Source organism: Lathamus discolor, chromosome 3 (genome assembly GCF_037157495.1).
Source record: "Lathamus discolor isolate bLatDis1 chromosome 3, bLatDis1.hap1, whole genome shotgun sequence".
In the NCBI taxonomy this organism is placed as follows: domain Eukaryota; kingdom Metazoa; phylum Chordata; class Aves; order Psittaciformes; family Psittacidae; genus Lathamus; species Lathamus discolor.
The window spans coordinates 66,170,606-66,190,712 of NC_088886.1; the positions used below are offsets into that span (position 1 = coordinate 66,170,606).

A 20,107-nucleotide genomic window follows, 5' to 3' on the forward strand; every position below is an offset into this window, starting at 1 on the left:
GTCAGCTCCAATGAATTCTGCAAACCCCTTCCTTCAGGTAGAAGAATACTGAGATTACTGCATGCACCTTTACAGCTCCACTATTTATTTTTTTAGATGAGTGAACGCTCTCTAAGCACCAAGGCCTAGAAACTGTTGTGCACCTCAGCCAAATTATTCACTGCCTCCAACAGAGCACTTCTTGTAGGCTCCTGCCTCACACAGCTGCAGATGTGTCAGTGACACTGATCTTTTGTTTTCCTTTTAACTTCCTTCCAGGATGTCTCTCTTGGTCTCCATTTCCTCCACCTCCTTTCTCTTCTGCTTTATCCAGGCACCTTCCCCATGCTCCAATCCTCCTGCTGCTAATGAGCAACAGTGGAGCTTTGAACCACAAGCTGCTGCTGCTGGCACCGCTCCCGTTCAGCTGTTTGGCGACAGCACAGTTCCTGCTGCTGCACTATATTTATTCGTTTATTTATCTCTTTTGGACGCTGATGCACTACTGAAGAGCCGAGCAAAGCAAGGCCAGGGCAGTCAATGCACTGAGGAACCTGATCGTGCCCAGGCAAGAAGAGGCAGAACTGAGGATGCTTGAAGGCAAGGATGCTGCCTGCAGGCAGACTGGCAGCATCTGTAGTGATTGAAGCATCACAAAAGCAAATGCTTCCCATCACTCCAAATAGAGTAACAGAGTTAAGCACACAGAAGCACAAGCTCTTCCCAAGCCAAATCCCAAGAAGTCACCTTCTATGAAACAAGGAGGTAACACACCTATAGAGAAACCAAGTTAGGAATCTGGTAACTCAATGGTGCCAGACTGAGACCCACATAGTTCAGTCTCAAATAGCATGGGGAGCAACCAGGGGAAGTAGTAGGGCATGCAAAGATCTGTACATAAGTATGTGTATCACTGGACGTGCATCTATTATGTATTTCGTAACATGAATCATAGAAGGGTTTGGGTTGGAAGGGACCTTAAAGCTCTTCCAGTTCCAACCCCTGCCACAGGCAGGGACACCTCACACTAGAGCAGGGTGCTCCAAGCCCCTGTGTCCAACCTGGCCTTGAACACTGCCAGCGATGGGGCAGCCACAGCTTCTCTGGGCACCCTGTGCCAGCGCCTCAGCACCCTCACAGGGAAGAGCTTCTGCCTAAGAGCTCATCTCAGTCTCCCCTCTGGCAGGTTGAAGTCATTAAACAATTGGCCATTCAGCTTAAATCACATTACTACTTTAGAGATTCTAACTCAGAACAAAACTGACATCTGAAACATACACTTTTGTCCCCAGTGGAAGCATATGGGTTAGGCAGTCAGTGTAAGTTAACTGCGCATCTCTACTACAGTTTCACATGGTAACTGAAATACCAAACAGTTTCTAAACAGAATATTTGTCACCTGAGGGCAATAGGTAGAATTTCCCAGCAGGAAGATGAGGAGGAGCCAGGAAAGAACAAACCAAAGCCAGTTCTCTTAAAGGACGGAAACTGCTGTGAGGTGGATAAAGCTCTATATGCAATGCTCACCTGTGCCTCTGGAGGGCCACCTTCATCTCTAATCAGCAGCAGATAGCTTTGTCCGTCAACTACTATCTCCTTCTTGAATCTCCCACCTGTCACACAAAGTAACTCGTTACAGCACAGAAAAGGGGAAAAATACAACATAGACAAAGGCTTCACTTGTGGAAAAAGGGGCTTCCTTCAGGTCTTTTGCAAATGAATTAAGTACTGTGAATCCCAGTCAGGCTCACGTGCATACACACAGGGATTACTTGTGGAATTTAAATCACATACTCTTAAGAAATGAGCCTAATGTAGAAAAGGCAAAAATTTGCATTCCCACGTTAGGTTTTGATACGTACAGTTACAAAAGAGTCGCCTTTGCTTTATATAATGTCGAGAAATATATCTCCAAGAAAGACAAACATGGGACAGCTGCATACAAATAGTATCATGTATTGTAACTACAATAAATTTCTTGTGGGACTTGGCATTTCCTCAAGAGAAGCCCAGTTCTTGCAGCACACACGTGATGTTATGAAAATGATACTTCTATATTCACAAACCACAGTTAGGGGAAAATACTAGACACATGTTAGACAACAAAACTACAATGGTGGTACCTCTGCGGAGATGTACTAAGCTAACAGAGAATGCTGTGCCACTTACTAGCAGGAGGAATTAAAGACCTACTCTGGAGATCAGGATGAAGCAGCTGCACCATTACCTCCTCTCTCCACCGGCCTCATGGGGACCTCAAGCGTGACCCAAGAGCAGAATGGGGACTGCTTTCCTTTGGGGTTAAGCATGTTTTGGGCATTCTGCTGTGTCTCATGCCAGACTTCAGATAATGACAAATCTCGTTTGGAGTTTCTGGTGTGACCGAGCCTAAGCCAGGATTAGCAAACGTGGCCTTCCTAAGTAGTTGGAAGCAAAACCACTCATATCTGCCCACCTAAGCCACAAAGGTCCCCAGGCCCCCAAGCTTAGCATCATCGAGCCACCTCACATCTGAAGTTACTAAGATAAAACTAAGATAATACTAAGATAAAACACATCTATTAACACACCCTAACCTTCTTGCTTCATTCCTATTGTTTTAACAGGAATTATTTCCAATTTGGACCCTATTTCCCCACTACACTTGCATCACAACTTGTCATACTACCACAATGGATGCATGTAACGTGATAGGTGAGAAAACAACTCTGACCTGTTCTCCCAACAAACTCCCTAAGCAAGTCAGTCAGCACATACACTGATCCTCTGCACAAACCCCTCTAACCTTAGGGGCACACCAAACCAGCTTAGACCCACCATTCCCCCAACCCAACCATTACAACAGCTTTTAAATCAAGATCACTGAGCAGTTCAGCAATCTGCAGTACTTAAGCATGGTTTAGTAAGAGACACAGGAACAGCGGTGGGTGGTTGCGGTTTTCTTGCTGTTGGCTTCTTGTTTGTTTGCTGTTTTCTTTATAAACCTACCCTGTTATAAAAGCTTAGCAGCACCAAACATGCAGCAATTAAGCCTGGCACACTGCTGGCTGTTTAACTGCACAGAAGGAGTAGGTGTAGAGATTTTCATTCTCTTGCTCCCAAACTGTATTTCAAATTTTGCCTCTGAAGATCAAGTGGCAGATAAAGATACATTTATCATCAGGGAACTTGAAAAGAGCCATTAAAACCAAGCATCCAACTCTTAAAGGCAACTAATCTCAGCTCTCAGGAACTGGATTTCTATTAACCAGACCATTATTTCTATACATCATAAATTAATTGTATACGCTTCACAACCAAGTGGTAAAGATGAAGAATTACTTAATGTACAGCCCTCCAGAGAGGCTCTTGAAAGCTGTAAGTAACAATGGGAACGCCGTGTATGTATGTGATGGAAGAGTGAAAGTTCTGGGTAATTGCCATTTCCTATTTCCTTTTTTTCCAGCACTGAAAGCTCACACAGCTAATTATAAAACCCCACCAACTGCATACAGTTGAGAGACAATTCATTATTCCCTCGTGTCAATGGGATGCCTTTCAAGTCTCCCTGGATCTTCAAACAGTCCTCCGACACAGAAAGGAGGTACAGGCAAGGTGAAATGAAAAGCTTAAGCAGAGAACTGGAAAAATCAGAACTGAGAAACCCCACGGATGCCATTAAACTGTACATCCACAAACGTCAGCATCAAGAGGTTTATACCTGAGAGCCGCATCACAGTCACCAACAATTTTGTTTGTGGGAGCAGCTTTAAAAAATGTTCCCTATTCAATAGTTATCTTAAGAGCACTCTTCCTACAGTAATCCACACTGGGGGACCTGCTTGTACACTTCGCCTTCCCCAAAACACTACGTGGAGCTCAGTACAATGATAACGTGCTGCCATTCCCAGTATTAAACTCAAATCGTGACACGCTGCACCACTTCACCATGGTCGGTCACACTGGAAAAGCAATGCTGCACTCGACAGGCACGCAGTCAATCCAAATCTATCCCAGTGGCTTCTCCACCCTTAAAAGCTGAGTGTGCTTCTTATCTAGAATATGCACTGGTTCCTTATATGTTCTCATGAATTTATTCATTGATTTTTGTTTGGGTTTGGGTATTTCAGGATAAATCATTTCAATCTAATAACCCCTCCAACCAAAGCGTTTAAAAGACTTCCCTGCATTTCCCATCTGTGCTAAGCATTTCAAATCCCATCTGAAGATGCAGAAATATAACAGCAGACTCTTGTTCATCCCCAAATAAGATTTTATGCCAATCTGAGATCAAAGCAGTATGCATCCCTACTAACTTACATTTCTACACCGTTAAAGAGCCCTTATCGTGAGCATATCATAACATCAGGTACTACACAGGACAGAGATGGGGAAAACCTACCTCAATATCAAGAATTTACACAAATGAAAGTATAATCAGTGAAGAATATACAGATTTCTGCCAACACATAAACCCGAGGCTGGATGTTTGCCCTGCAGATATCTGTGGTCATAAGATTAAGGCAAACAATAGACTGATATTGCCTTAGATCTGATGAGCCCTGACATGATCCATCCAGTGAGCAAGTGAAAGCAGTGCAAGGGCAGTGATTTTGGGATGGCTTGGCTTGGAATAAGTTGTTTCCTTAAAAATCCGTGTTCGGAGTTTGTAAAGCATCACAGAGCCATTGGGAAAGAGAAATTACAGACATCAGCCATTTCAAATACTGAACTACCACAACCCATCAAAAGAAGTCAAGAAGTCTCCCCTGGCTACAAAACACCACTCTTATGTTTCTAAATAGCTGTATATATGTTGGAACCAAAAAACACTGCCTAAACTGACAACGCTGAAACAAAGAAATGACCTTCTTAATTGAAAGAGCGAGCTCAAAAAACCCACAGCACTAGTCCCGGGGGAGGCAGCTTTGTTCCAGTCCCATCAGTATTATGACACATGCAGCTTTTTAATGAGGGAATTTCTCAACTCCCATATGTACCTGCCAAAAGAGGTCACTGATAAGAGGAAGACTGGCAGCCTGGGCCACAGCTCTGAAGGATGGGAGAGATTTTGCTCCTGCTATGTCCTTAAAGACTCAGAGCACAAGGATGCTGGAGTGCAAGGTGTGGAAGTCAGCACTGGAGCTACATTTACTTGCAGCCCCAACCCCACCTCTAAAGCTATCAAAAAGGACATGCCAGTGAATCCCTAAATAACTCCAGAGGCAGCCAGATGGAGCTGGAAATGGTTTTCATGACATGTCACAGCAATTGTGTAAAAACAAATCACTGTATCTGTGTGGAAGCTTTCATTTGGGTGGGTTTTAGGAGACGGTTTATTTCTCTAAACCTCTGCATTATTCCTGGTTTTCCAGGGCAAGATCATTACCAATCCACACAGGCTTGTTTACAAAACACATGCAAAAAGAAGGCAAATATTCCTCCTGCATATGAATCACATGCAATACCCACCAGAAGACAGAGTGCTGCTTCCGATGCGACCCCTACACCCACCTTACGTGCATTCAGCTGGATTCCGGCTATATAAATGCTCCCTATAAAAATACAGCTTTGATCAATAGAAAACTAAACAAACCCCCGTGCATCAGCGGTTTACAACCACAGCTAAAGACCCAGCACACGTCAGAACGCCAGGCTGAGGGAATCAACAAAAGCTCCCTAATCTCATTTCTATGCACGTCATTCTACCGAGGGCAGCGCTGTGAATCAGCAGCGGTACGAAGCTGTCCTTCAGGGAAAACAGAGACTCATTTTAAAGACCACACACCTTTGTCATCAAAGGTGCTTTATATTGTGCAAGCTTTCTATTACAGAGGGAATTCCATGAAGGAAGGTTTTCATCAGGATCTGGAAGCCCTTCCCCTGGCTGAGAGCTGCTCTCCTGCGTAATTGCTCACTGAAGCAAGAGCTGATTTTCATGCTGTATCCTCAGGCTCGACTGCATTCACCAGGCTCTTTATTCAAGCAAATTGCCACGGGGATGAAGTTAGTTGGCCATATGAGAAAGATAAATTTGGGGGGCTGGCCACATGACAAAGCCATGCAGCAGCTGAATGTCTCCCATAACCAGGGGGCAGGGCAGACAGGAGAGGAGGCAGGAGATAAGGCTGAAGCAGCCATAAAAGCCTTTATTTTCTATTCCCAGTGAGAGATGAATTTTGACAACAGTGGTCACTTGCCTTACACAGATTCTCCCTTGTAAGACAGAAAAGACTGTGCCGGGAACCTGGCTCCTATTCTGGGCAATGTGGAAAAAGTCCTTTATTCCCGCTGGCTCACACACACCTCATTTCAGGACCAAATATAGGAAAATGGCTGAAAAGATCAGAAAACAAATACGCTCACAAGATCTGCAACTAAGCAGAAGCACTACCGAACAACTACCCCGATTTTGTATTTAAACAAAGGACTTGAAAAATGCTTTTCCCAGCATTTCCCAAAAAGCACATTATTACACAAGCAGCATTTAAACTGAGTTTTCACCAAATCAAGTTGTGCTCAGTGCTTCATAGCAATTCATATGGGTAATAGCAGCACAGCAGCTAACACAACCTATTCTACACGTCAAGTTGGCCTTTGGGCATCTCCTTCATGCAAATATTTTGCTAGGCAACACCTGAGATACCGTTAATGATAGATGTGTAGCCCTGAGGAGAAGGACTTGGGGTATTGGGTGAGGAGAAGCTCCCCATGACCCAGCTTCAGTGTGTGCTTCAGCCCAGAACCCCTCCATGTGCTGCATGCACCCCTAGAGCGTGAGCAGCAGCTCAGGGAGGGAATTCCGAGTGATACCAATATGAAAGGTTTTCAGTGAAATACAGATGGAAAAGAGACGTTTGTACCTGTAAGATCTAACATGCTACTTCACACTGACCCTTCTGTTCTCCTGTTTTAAAGGGAATATTTTGGGAGGTAATTAAAACACAAAAGAAACCCAAACCATAAACAGGGATGATGATAGTTTCTTTGTCTGGGTTTCCTCAGCAGATCTCAGCATCATTTCTTTCTGTGTGCTCAGACAGATTACAGTGTAATCACAGCCAGCTAAGTCCAATTTTAACTTCAGGGTTACTATTTGGAATGTAACACTATAATGCAAGGACAGATATTATAGAAGGCAGCTATAAACTGAGTATAAAAAGTGGAAGGATATTTAAAAATGAGATAGGGAAAGGAAAAAAAGGCACCTGAAATCTCTGCTTTAGCGCTTATAGGAGTCAAGTCTTGGGTTTATCTGGATTATGCCATTCAGGGTCTGTCAGTACATATGTTAAGATCTTGAAATTACATTGGAAGCTGTGAAGTTGAAGTTACATACAGTAATTTCAAGCAATGTTGGCAGGTGACGATTGATTTGTTAGACTGAAAGGCAGAATGGCTTGGTGTCTGGAATATTATATGTGTGGGAAGCCAACTTTTAAGGAACTGAAGTGAAAAAGAGCCCTGGTATTTGAAGTCATGAAGCTAACTTTGTACAGAAACTTCATAACATCATGGAAGGGTTCGGGTTGGAAGGGACCTTAAAGCTCATCCAGTTCCAATCCCTGCCACGGGCAGGGACACCTTCCACTAGAGCAGGGTGCTCCAAGCGCCTGTGTCCAACCTGGCCTTGAGCACTGCCAGGGATGGGGCAGCCACAGCTTCTCTGGGCACCCTGTGCCAGCACCTCAGCACCCTCACAGGGAAGAGCTTCTGCCTAAGAGCTCATCTCAGTCTCCCCTCGTTCCCCTTGGCCTGTCCCTAAAAGGCCCTTGTCCAAAGCCCCTCTCCAGGTTTCTTCAAGGCCACCATCAGGTATTGAAAGGCCACAATAAGGTCTCCACAGAGCCTTCTTTTTGAGCTTTCTTTAGAAAGTCATGTTTTGGGGATGTAATGTCTTAAAACTTGAAAAGACTGGTGATGAAAACAGGTAAGAGTATACTAAAATAGTATCACATCCTGCCCAAAGAAGCTGACTGCTGCTGTTTGGGTTTTGTTGGTCTGCAGCTGGCTTGATAAAAATAACCTTTTAAAATTAGACCTGTAGTGTCAGTGGGTGTGCCATGTAAGCACCTGCCTGACCCTGCTGTCAGTAACACAAGTAAAACTAAAAAGCTGTTGGATATGCCTGATTTCCTACCTTATCGACAGGAAGTGACCCATTAATTTAATTGTAGGTGCTTGTCGCCTGGCACTATGGGGACAGACAGGTTCTTTCAGGGATCCTTCGGAGGATGGTCACACCGTATGTTCTTGTTTGCCTTACCAAATGGTATTAGTTGTGCTGACTGTATTAGCAGAGAACCTGGGCACACCCCTATTAAAGTACAGATACTTGTCCCTCTTTCATTTTAACACTTGGCAAGTTATAGCTTTAAAAATACTCGAGCATCTTCATCTGAAGAGTTTTACTGTCTGAATAGGCTCCAACATCTGACATTCTGAGTGTGCCCCAATGGGATTTACACTAAAGCTGTATCGAGTGCTAGTGGTCCTGCCGAGAACACTAAATGCAAGGACAAAGCAGCAGTGCAGGATACTTCAAGTCATTCCCAGTTGTAAGCTGCTGGTGATGTGAGGATTAGTATGAGCTATCTGCTGTCTGCCCTCCACAGAGATGCACAGCTGCTTGTCTGCAGGGCCAGTGGTTTGCCACCCTCCCACATCTGTCTGCAGCTGGTTGGTTCTGCATAGGCAGAGGACTCCCCTTTTGTCCATAAAATACTGCTTTTGTTTTTCCCCACTCTATTTTTCTAACTTGTTTTGGTAATGCTGAAGTACCATCCAATTTCCTAATATAATTGCAGTCCTTCCTGCCTCATTATCTAGGAATTAACAAGCCTGTAACTTCCATCTTTGAGGTTATTAATACGTATGCGTGTGAGACTTGAAACTTCTGCAGAAACTTGCATTGGGATCATACTTTCTTTAAGATGAGTCATTTGTTGAGTACCAAGTGTGGCTTTACATCTCCACTCCTATGATAATAATTTTATTAAGCCTGGGCTTCTCTAATTGGCTTACAAGCAGTGTGCCAGTGACCATCAGAAGCTTTATATAGAAAATACAACATGCACCACTCTTCCTGACTTAATGCAAGTAAATGTAACTAAACTTCATAGAATCCTAGATTGGTTTGTGCTCATGCAGTTCCAACCCCCTGCGACAGGCAGGGATACCTTCCACTACAGAAGGTTGCTTGAAGCCCTATCCATTTCCCCTTGTCCTGTCCCTACAGGCCCTTGTCCAAAGCCCCTCTCCAGCTTTCTTGTGGCCACTTTTGGGTATATTTGATTTAGGTAGCTTTTTAACCTTGCTTAGAGGCTGGCTCTTCTTTTACTCACTTTTACTGGAGGCTAATTGATCACTTCCCTCTTCTTCTGTTTGAAATGTAACACTAGACTGGAATCTCAGCCTGGTTACTGTACTTCTGGCTTCTCCTTTTCCTTTCACCAAGTCTTCTAACAGTGAGAATCGGCCATGGAAGCGTTCCCCCTCCCTGCACCCACATGTCTAATAACTACATTTGTGTGTAATGTCAGGTCTATGAAGCACCACAACTTCTCCGTTTTCTTTAGATGCTGCTGGTGACTGGTTGAGGTTAATAAAGAATTTCATTCTAGCTGGCTTGTGTTCAGCCACGACTGGGCTGCAGCAGGACATCAGCCTGTTCCTCATTAGCTTAACTGCAGTCCCAGTCAGGTAGTTCAGGACTGCACTGCTCTGTTACATTTTCCACCCCTTGGAAATGAGACCACAGACCTTTGTAAACACGTCATTTAGCATAACTGCATCTATTTGTCCTCAGGATGAAGCCCTCACCTCTTCATTTTCTATCTAACCATATTAAAAGGCATTAATCACAGTCTCTGATTCTGTGCAGTTTTAACAGCTAATCATTTTTGGATGCTATAGTTTACTGAATGCTTCAAAACTTAAGATTCAGTTGACCTCCATTCAAATCACCACCAGGTTTTGTGGACCCAGGAGATCTGGCATTTTATAGAAGCCCTGCAAATAATGTATCTCAAAATGAAGTTGTTAAATGTCACTGCAGATGCTACTAAAATTCCAGAATAAACCTTGTTAGAGAATCACAAAATCAACCAGACTGGAAAAGATGATTTTTGGGTTAAAAAAAGTTTTTAGGTAAAGTCTGGAAAGCAAAAAAATTATGACAGCTTTCTGGAAAACACATACAGGTCTTATTCTATACCTGTTACTGGTGGAATATATATTGTTGTAGCCCTTAACATGTAAGAGACTGAAACTAAGTGGTACTTGCAACGTGATGCAACTTATCCTTCAGGGACACACTGAGGGTACCAATACAGCAGTACGCTGCTGAGTCTACTCTACAAACAGGTAGGAAGAGATGCCTATTAGTGCCTAAAACAGCTCTCTGGGGTGGCCTGAATCCCCACAAGTGCCACTACCCTGATTCTGTTTCCTCAGCAGGGAACCTGCTTTCTTCTCAACCCTCATTTCAGCTCTTGTGTACCTTTGAATTTAAGGGCAAACATGAGCTCAGGTTCCCTTTCTTGGCTTTCTTAAACAAAAGATCACCCTGGACAGATTTAGCAGTGCATGTTGACACTTGGTTGCCTGTTCTAGCATCTCACCTTCCTGTGGCAGTGGGATGGGAGAGAAAAAGCCCCTCCTTTGCATCATCCCAGCTGAAATACCTCAGACTACAACTTATCTGTTTCCCCCTTTTATGAATTAGACTCACTGGGAAAAACACACTGAAATAATAATGACACGAACTGGGGCATTTTCAAAGATGAGCAAAAGCCTCAGTCGTATTTCATCTCCATTTCAGAAACAAAACACCAAAAGAGACACTCCTGACACTCACTGTTCCTGTAATCTTCAATTCACTTTGGCCTGCAAAGTACTTGGTGTCAAACACCATGCCCACCACGTTCCATTTTGTCCCTACAGGTAGTAATTCAAGTATACAAGAGAACAGGTTGCACATATCTGACTTGTTTCAGCTATGTAAAAACCCCAGCACACTGTTCAGTAGTAGGTTTCCTTACAACAACTTGGAAGGTTCTTAGAAGATCACAAATCACTAAAATACCCCATTTCCCATAACTTCCTTTTTTTTTGTTTCATTACAGAAACAAAATCCCAAGTCCTAGCCTATTGAAATCCCCACTTGTGACAGGGTAATACATGATTTCTTTTCTTACATCAAAATAGATCTGATTTAAATGTGTCACATAGGACAGCTTTGTGCATATCAAATATGCAAAGAAGAGTCTAAAAGTTGATTTTCTTTCCAAGGAAAACGTATTCTTTGAGAAAACAAAGGTTTTCATGTTATAACCACACTTAGAGGCTCAAATTAATCCTGAACAGAAATAAATGCTGGGCCAGACAATGACAGAAAACTGCTTTACACTTTAGCGTGATCTGATTCTGCCTCTAAGTGGAGAGGTGATGTCAGGAGCAAGGGAAATACCTTGTCTTCAAGAAGAGAGCTGAAGGAAACATGAAACCATCTTCTACATGTCAGATGTATTTACTGGAATGCTGAAGCTACATTAAAGGCCTGGGGGATATCTGGCAATCGTCTAATTCAGGGCAGGTTTCATGGTAATTGTAGCAATTCAGAAAGCCATAGATAGCAGAAATAGTGATCCTGGGTCACAAACATCATTTTCACATGAAACATGCATCCATCTTTTCACCAACTGGCTACTACTTACATGATGCCTGAGAAACTTAGCTGTTACAAAGCCATTTGCAGTCAGTGAACTTGGGGTTTCTTAATTAGCACCTGACACTTCAATGTCTGATATATGTAACTCTTCTTTATCCAATTTAACAATGTGGCACATTTCTACCACCTCAGAATAGGAAAAGAGGCAGATTTGCTTTGGTCTCTAAGGTAGAGGATTCCACCTAGCTCCATTTATCAACAGCACTGTTCCTGTACAGAATAGGAAACCCAAAAGTCCCCACCACAAATGCAACAGAACCATCTGCATTGCTGCTGGTTTTCCTATAAAACAGCAGCCTTGGGTGAGGAAGAAAGAAACCACTAACAAATCACTACTACAGATGTTTACTAAGGATGAGTTCAGTTTCCCTTAATACTGACTTGGATCAGAAATCTTGACCCTACCCCTCGCAAGGTGAATTAGAGCTCTTAATTATTCCAGTTTTCCTACAGCTAATCAAATGGGCTGCTTTCATTAGTGAGGCTGGTGTCATTAGTGAGGCTTGTCAGCTACACTTCTGTGCAAAGCCATGATTTGACACTGCTTTTGTAATCTAATCCTTTCAGGAAAAACAGTCGGAAAGTCACTCAAGCACTGTAAATACAACTCCTTGAAGACAAAGAGGACAGATGGCAACGCTCGCAAGGAACACCATCTAAAATATTCATCATTTAGGAGGAGAGAGCTGTTAACCCTGTGAACAACCAAGACATTTCAATCTTGCAGGAAAAAAGGCCCCATCGTTTTCCGCTCATGAAAGGAGGACACAGACCTGTAGAGATACTCATTGTTTTTTGCTCAAGACCTGTATTCAGTGGATCTTCATGCTACATAACCATTTCTCAGTGTCAGCATCCAGAAGCAGCAGGCATAAATGGGATCTACACACAATTCTGTCGCAAGGCCCAATTATCACCCCATCAGTCCTGGCTACAAATCGGCAACAATATTTAGGACAAGCTTATAAGCTGTTAACTGCAATTATACAAGGAAAAGCCTTGTCCATCCCTCCCTTTCCCTCTCCTCCCATTTTAACAGCAATTCAAGCCTGTTAAAATGTCAAGCACTACGTTTAATAGCTTCCTTTTGGTAAGAGTTAATTCGAAACAAATGTTATCATAGATGTATGAAGCTACAAACTACTGCTGAAAAGACAACTACAGCAAGAGACAAAAACAGTGAGATGTACTAAAGACTCAAAATCAAAAGGGAACAAATCAAAATGATACACAAAACAAGGGGAAAACACTAGTACAGAAACCGTCGGCTGTCTCTTCTAAACAAGAGCTGCCATGAAGACAATGTATAGTTACCTGCATCCATATCTGCAAAGAATGGAACAGCCAGTAAGGAAAAGAAGGAACCAGAAATTCAGTGTCTCAGAGTTGGATTTAAAAGTTCATAAGGAGAACAGATAAAAAAAAAAAAAATCAAAAAGGTATTTAGTGTGAGATACACCTCTATAAGGTACTACAATGGCTTTGATTTCAGGCTATAAAGCTGGATTCACGTTTAACACCATGTTTTCATGTATAAATTCATTTTCTATGGCATAAGAACTTAAAAGCAACCAAAACAAACAACTGCAAGGCTAAAGATTAAATATATTAAATAAGGAACAAATTATATCTTTCTTGAGGTTTGTGAAGTTGTTTTATTCTCCCAACATCACAAACCAAAGGGCCCATTCTGCAGAAATCAGATACTAGATACAGTAATGGTGGCTTCTGACAGCCACACTGAAAGCAGCAACAACTGAGACCAGACAACTCTTCTCCATACAGGGCTAGAAGTCTCCCATATGGACACATCATGGATGCCAAAGTATTTAAGGACGCTAAGTAGTTATGAACAAGCTACAATTACACTCATCGGATATACTTATCTCAGTCTGGAAAATGTTAAAGGCAAAGCCTTCATGAACAGTGAAATAGCAAATCAGACTCTTTACTGATTAAGTTCTGCATGATAGAAAATGAATAAAGACGTAGAGATTGGGGGAGAGAAATGTGCATATTCACATACCTTCAGGTGATTCCTCTTGGACATAGGTGCCAGTCAGATACCGGTGTACAAGCGCAGACTTGCCACTTGCAAGGTTGCCCACAATCCCCTGGGATTGGGAAAAGAAAGGGGGAATGAAGTTCAACTGCAATTAATCCCTGCAAAAAGCAGGATGTTTAACATACAGAACAACATAAACACTCCAAAACATGATGACACATACAGTAACTACTAAAAAGCTAATGTATAAATGCCTAAGCCAGAATCACTCTGGGTTAGTAGCACTCCTTTATTCAGCTTGCCACCAGTGCTAAGTGGGAACATGAAACAGACTTAAGAAGCCTGAAGCTCAGAGCAAGATTGTCACCTCTTTACTGAATCACAGCATCACAAATTGGTTTGAACTGGAAGGGACCTTAAAGCTCATCCAGTCCCAACCCCCTGCCACAGGCAGGGGCACCTTCCACTAGAGCAGGTTGCCCCAAGCCCCATCAGACCTGGCGCAAAATGTTGACACATCACTAACCTCTTACACTGGAGGATATCTCTGTAGGCTTTCTACTGTGTGATCCACATTGCCTGGCTACCAAACCACACACATGATACATGTGGCTAGAGACAGACAAATCTTGGCATGCTCACTGACTTGTTGAAGTCCCTTACTTCACCAAGAAGTTTACAACTCAAACTGTCCATGCTCAAACATCTGCATCGGGGTGTCAACAGCCAAACAGAAGTACTCAATCTTAATGAAATGTCTTTTTAGTTTCCTTGCTCCATACAGCTGTCCCCGTTGGAACACAACCCTGAGCATATTGTGCTTAGTTCTGGGGGGAGGAGATAGGAACTTATTTCATCCTTTAAAACAAACCCAAGCCTACTCTGCTCTTAAATGTTTATCTTGACCGTAACCAAAAGGTTCAGAACATAAGATCCCTGGAGACAGTATGAACTCTGCTGAGCCTTTGGTGTGAGTTTGCCAATTTGACAGAGGCAGCATAAACAAGTTACACGCTAATGGCCATTCTCTGCTCCAATTTCCTACTCCTAATTGGTAACTGCTGGAAGAAACCAGCCTCCTTGTGAAAAATTGCCTACACCAAAGTAGTATACCCAGAACAACTCTCAGTTTCAAACAAGGGTAACAGTTCTTCAAAGGATGCCCACTTCATCTCTACAGCTGAGATGCAAGACACAGCTCAGATGAAGAAGCAACTTAGGCAGAGAGTAAATGGAAGGCAGTCTTGCACCACCCTTCGGCCCCTCGGATGGCATAAGAAATAGAAGCAAAAGGAAATATAACCCATGAAACCCACTGTAGGATAACTGCTATTGAGGAGCAGTCCCACAGAGTACAAAGGAATAAAAACTACACAAACCCAAAGCAATTTTCCTCAAACCTGACAATAAAAATCTCCATTTGCAGCACAGCTTTGTTTGCCCTGGACAATTACTTCAGAAAGCATTCAGGAGGCAGCTACCTCCTTCTCCTCCTCCTCTTCTCATCTGGTGCAAGAGATGACTGTTTAATATCTCACCCTGGTGCCTGCACTGGAAGAGCCAGGGCAACCAACTCTTTTCTACCAGATATGAAACCAGTACATGAAATTCACATCCAGCAGAACCAGCCTTCTGCTGCTTCATGCAGTGCTCTGGGTCTCTGCACACTCTCAACGTCTAAAAACAAGGAGCAATACACTTTACACAGGACAAATCTGACTTCTAACACCATTTCTCTCTTAATCAGGGCTTAGTTATAAGGATGATTCCCCACAGTATGACAAGTATGCCAGCATGTTTTTACAGCAGTCATATTCCTGTCTCCCACATTTTAGATACAAACAACGCAAGTCATTTCTATTTATTTATGGATACATATGAAATGCACAATGAGATGATGCTAAGGTCCCTTCCAACTCGTAATCATTCTAAGATTCTATGTTATGGAACAAAAATGCCACCCTCACCCAGGTCAGAGATGAGAAAATTCAGCTAACAAGGCTACAGCACGATGCTCTGTCGTTCTGGCTTGTGCAACACTGAATCATTTATTTGCATGTGCCAGACATGCTGTAAAAACAAATTCAAACCCCTCTGCCCACATCCTACATAAGCCTGTTTGGAAAAATGCAGGAATGCATTGCTGGAACTTGGCATTTGGAGACTACCCAGCACGGAAGCATGTCTGCACTTGGCATACTCCTCGGTAACAAATGATTTTGTCTACGATGCTCTCCTATTTATTCAGCCTAACACATCCTTATTGCACACTGGGATAAACAGGATCCGGGAATACCACCACCACCAACATTCAGGAAAGGGCCTGCTCTCACTCAGCTGGCCTAGCATGCTCTTGACTGTAATAGAAGCCTCATCATCCATACGTAAAACTCAGTGGTAGCATCTCATCAAGCAGAAACAAAAAATAAAGCCCAATAGGGCTAAAAAGGGAGGCAGAGGAAAAGACTGGCATTCTTTGAGAAACACATGCACCAGCTTTCCTTTGCTGCAACCCTGCAAGCACAGATGAGGAGGCTGGAAGCAGGGGAATAACACAGGGCTGACTCACTGCACCAACCCCTTCCCAAGGGCAGTGGTGTAGGAAAGGCAGAGCGGATTGTGGATGGAGTCCCTCATTTGCACTTCCTGCTGCAGCACAAGTTCTCAAGCCACGGCTGGTGCTGCCACCTTCAATCATTTGCAGTGGAATAATTAAATCATCATTTTTGTCACGGTAAGAGTTCTGCTTTTATCCAGGATTATACAACCTGAAGCCTTAGATGGTAATCTTACCACTTATGCACACTGACCACTTAAAACCAATTCTCTACAGCAGCAGCCACAAAACCAAAGTTCCTACCACTGGTTCAGACTACATGGGAGCAAGATACTCGACAGGTATTCACATAATGCAGCCATGGTAGCCCAAGAAACAACTGTACCCAGGAACAGGTCATGATGCTCAGCAATTGGTTGTGTTCTGGACTTCAACATGTAACTGTCACAGCTTTGGTCTCAACTGCAAGAACCAAGTTTATTGGTGGATGCTGTGAGTTATTAGGGGTAAGAGAAGGGGAAGGCACGAACAAGGAAAACCTTGATCCTCCCCAGCACAAGTTCGCTAATACCACAGTGGACTGGACACATATCCAAAAACACCTTCCAGGCCTGAGCTCTTGTTTTCATTGTGCAAGGTATTTGGGGAGATACTTGTTCCCCAAATTATTCCATCAGTTAAACTGAATCTGCTGACCCTTAACAGGTCCTTCCCATCTTACATAGTCACAGCCATTTACTACCATATTTTTCCTCTAAGCACGTGCACTGCTGAAATCAAAACTGAAACATAACTGGAGCTGGGAGGAAGCTGCTTCAGTTAAGATGTCATGCTGTGGAAGAGCATTTATCATGTTAATATAAATTTCACCTCCATAACCACTATTACCAACTCAGGTTATGAAAAAGACATTTACCAGATGAGAAATGGGGTAGTAAGGCATGGGCCCAGATGCCCATTCTTAAACGCATCCAGTTCCAGCCCTTTTCCAGTGACCACTGGACAACAGAAGCTGAACACAGATACCAGCCAAATACACTCCCAAATTCTGTACCTTGGGCACCACCGTCATTGTGTAGGATCTGAGAAACTGATTGTGTTGAAATCTGGACTTCCATGTGGTAAACATGACAGTGATCCGGCCTCAGTAACCCTGTGCTGTTGGTTTGATAGCCCCTCTGAAGAGGCTTCAGCCCTCACTCCCAGCCTTCGTGTTCACAGCACTTAAAAGGACAAATCTGGGAAATTCCCCCAGTTTGTCTCCGTGTAACTTTTGCCTTTTCTTCTACCCATATGGAAAATGGCTTGGCCAAATGCAAAGTTATTGTCAGCAGCTATTAATTCACTCTTCACTCTTACAGCAAAATGTATGCTTTGATACATATGAACCTCCAGAATATTGGGATTTTTTGATATTAAGTATAAATTCAGTTAAATTCTTTTAAGAGAGGAAAATGGACATTTGTGCCTTCAAAACACTGTGAAAACTTACTAAGGTGAGATAAATAGAGCTTTACGTATCACCTAACTAGCTAACTTCCGCTTCCCCCTCTTACAGAAGACTTCCCTACTGAAAAGACTGGTGTAGCCAAAGAAGTTGAAACAGCAATAATATAGATATAAACTATACAAACGGATCTTTGAAGCATGATTATAAGTAGACAAACTTCATACAGATATTTCTGTAGGAAAAATCATTTTCTATATATTATTAATGTAGCTTACAAGGTTTTCACTTGCATGTAACATTATCAGAGATGGAAGTAAATAGAAACTCACCACTTTCAGCTCTGGTACAGATCGGCTTAGTGTCCATTCCTGGCTATTTACAAAGGCATCTGTAAAAGTGGACAAAAGGCACAAAATCAGTACAACGACATTTCATGGTCTGCTGCACAGAATATCATGCTAAGGTGTTGGGTAGATGAAAGCAAAGTCACAGTCTAACATGAGAAACACTATGGGCTTGGATACATCATGCCCATTCTGCTGCTCTCTGGTCGTAAATCGAGCTGTATCATCTCCACTGGCAATAGCATGCTCAAACTAACTCCGGTCCTTCAGGGCTATGAAAAGACTCTTTCAATCTGTACGTGGGAAACTGTTCCCCATCTACCACAATACATTTCTTCCTCAAGAGAACAGCCTTAGACTGCTCATCATGCTACAGCTGTGGTTGCCACCATCAGCAGTAGCTTTGCCACCCAGGTAAAGGAGAATATTTGCCTGTTTTAAAAACACGGTGGTTTTTACATAGTGTCAACAACTTTAATTACCAGCACCAGTGCTAACACCTCTGCCCAGCTAAAGGACTGTATCTCTTTCTTCTGGAAACATGCTGTTTTTCAGTGGCACAATCCAGACAGCAATAAACCACAAAGCCATTCACTATAAAATGGAATTATAACTACTGGGGGTTGGAGAAGGCTGATTTCTGGAAAACTGGCAAGTTCAGTTCATCATTGCTCCCAATAGAAACTGAGTCCTGAGGGCTGCATCAGGTCCAACCTCATCAACAATTCCACACCAAACAAAGGGAAATAAAGCTCCGATTTTCTAACTCCAAAACCATTTATCATTTTTTCCCCTGTAAGGGACTGAAACCAAACAGATAATGATATTTCCAATACAAATCCAAGCAGCATTACTCCGAACCCTGACTCCACCCTCTCCAAAACCATGCAAACCATATGAAGGCCTGTGTCTCATATGCACAGAACCCTCCTCCCAGGCAGATCAGATGCAACTCTACAGTAATGAAACAGCACTGAATGAAGTCCCAGCATTACAATCAATTCCTAATGGTATGGGAAACAAGAAATAAGAGGTGAAAAGTATTCCTGACCACGCTGTCCATAGGCAAGCAAAGGTTTTGCAAGCTACTGCTTCCCCTCCGACACAACAGTCAGGAAAACATTATTTCATTTTGAAAATCAGGAAGTTGGAAGCAATTTCCTACCCCAGGTGGTATCCTCACTAACTTAAACCACAAGCTATAAGCAAGCTTTCCCAGTGCCTAACTGAAGACAACCACAACAAGAAAGAACTGACCATAATTAGAAGCCACCAAACCAAAGAGTTCCCTTTGCACAAACCTACTTCTTCATGGTATGAAGTGCAGGTGTCCCAAGAGATGTTCCTGTAACTTGACTTGCTGATCTTGTGGAACACTAATAAAAGCTCACAATTATAAAGTGCTGATTTAATCTGCATGTTTAATCCCAGTAAAGGGATCAACTAACATGTACTTACATAACTGATGCTTTGAATTCATGTTTTTTCTTCTCTAAACAGAACTCATTGGTCAGCCTATAATTTCACTGATAGCCTTCATCTCAGAGCAGCATCACATCACAGCTAAAATGCACGTTTTACAATGCAAAATATTGGAACAAGAAATACTGCCCCAGTAGTACTCCACTACAGTGGTTTTTACTAGGTATTAATTACATGTAAACGCGTAACAGACCAAAGCTACCCCGTGTTCCACTTCGCAACCCAAAGTACCATTCGTATTTCGTACTTCTGTTCCAAAACACTTCTTCCTGACAATTCCAAAACTATACATTTGCATGATCTGATCTAACATTTGCATAGCACGATTTGAACATGCCTATTTCTCTTTTCACCATACTTGTGCATGCATTATTCCTTCCTTCATTAATATGTGGAAAAGATGGATACATGGATAAAAGTTAAACTGGCCCTTTTATCTCCACAACTCAGCAGCAGCAGAACAAGCCAAGGTCATACAACACAAGGAGGTTTCAGCTGATCTCCACATTCTCCAGAGTCAAGGAAAACCATCAGTCTTAGGCAAGCATTACACCTCACTGGTGGGGTGTGTGAGAACATT

The 20,107-nt window shown here is 42.7% G+C and overlaps 1 protein-coding gene across 6 annotated transcripts in view; it reads right to left on the reverse strand.

Moving 5' to 3' along the window:
* The window catches only part of AGAP1 (ArfGAP with GTPase domain, ankyrin repeat and PH domain 1), a 327,080-nt gene that overhangs the window by 215,592 nt on the left and 91,381 nt on the right, over positions 1-20,107 (reverse strand). For all 6 annotated transcript variants that reach the window (XM_065669649.1, XM_065669647.1, XM_065669648.1 and 3 more), the window contains exons 2-4: positions 18,031-18,089; positions 13,716-13,803; positions 1,507-1,592 (exon numbers count right to left, since the gene is read on the reverse strand). In XM_065669649.1, coding sequence (XP_065525721.1) covers positions 1,507-1,592; positions 13,716-13,803; positions 18,031-18,089 — 233 coding nt within the window. The remainder of the gene's footprint in view (positions 1-1,506; positions 1,593-13,715; positions 13,804-18,030; positions 18,090-20,107) is intronic.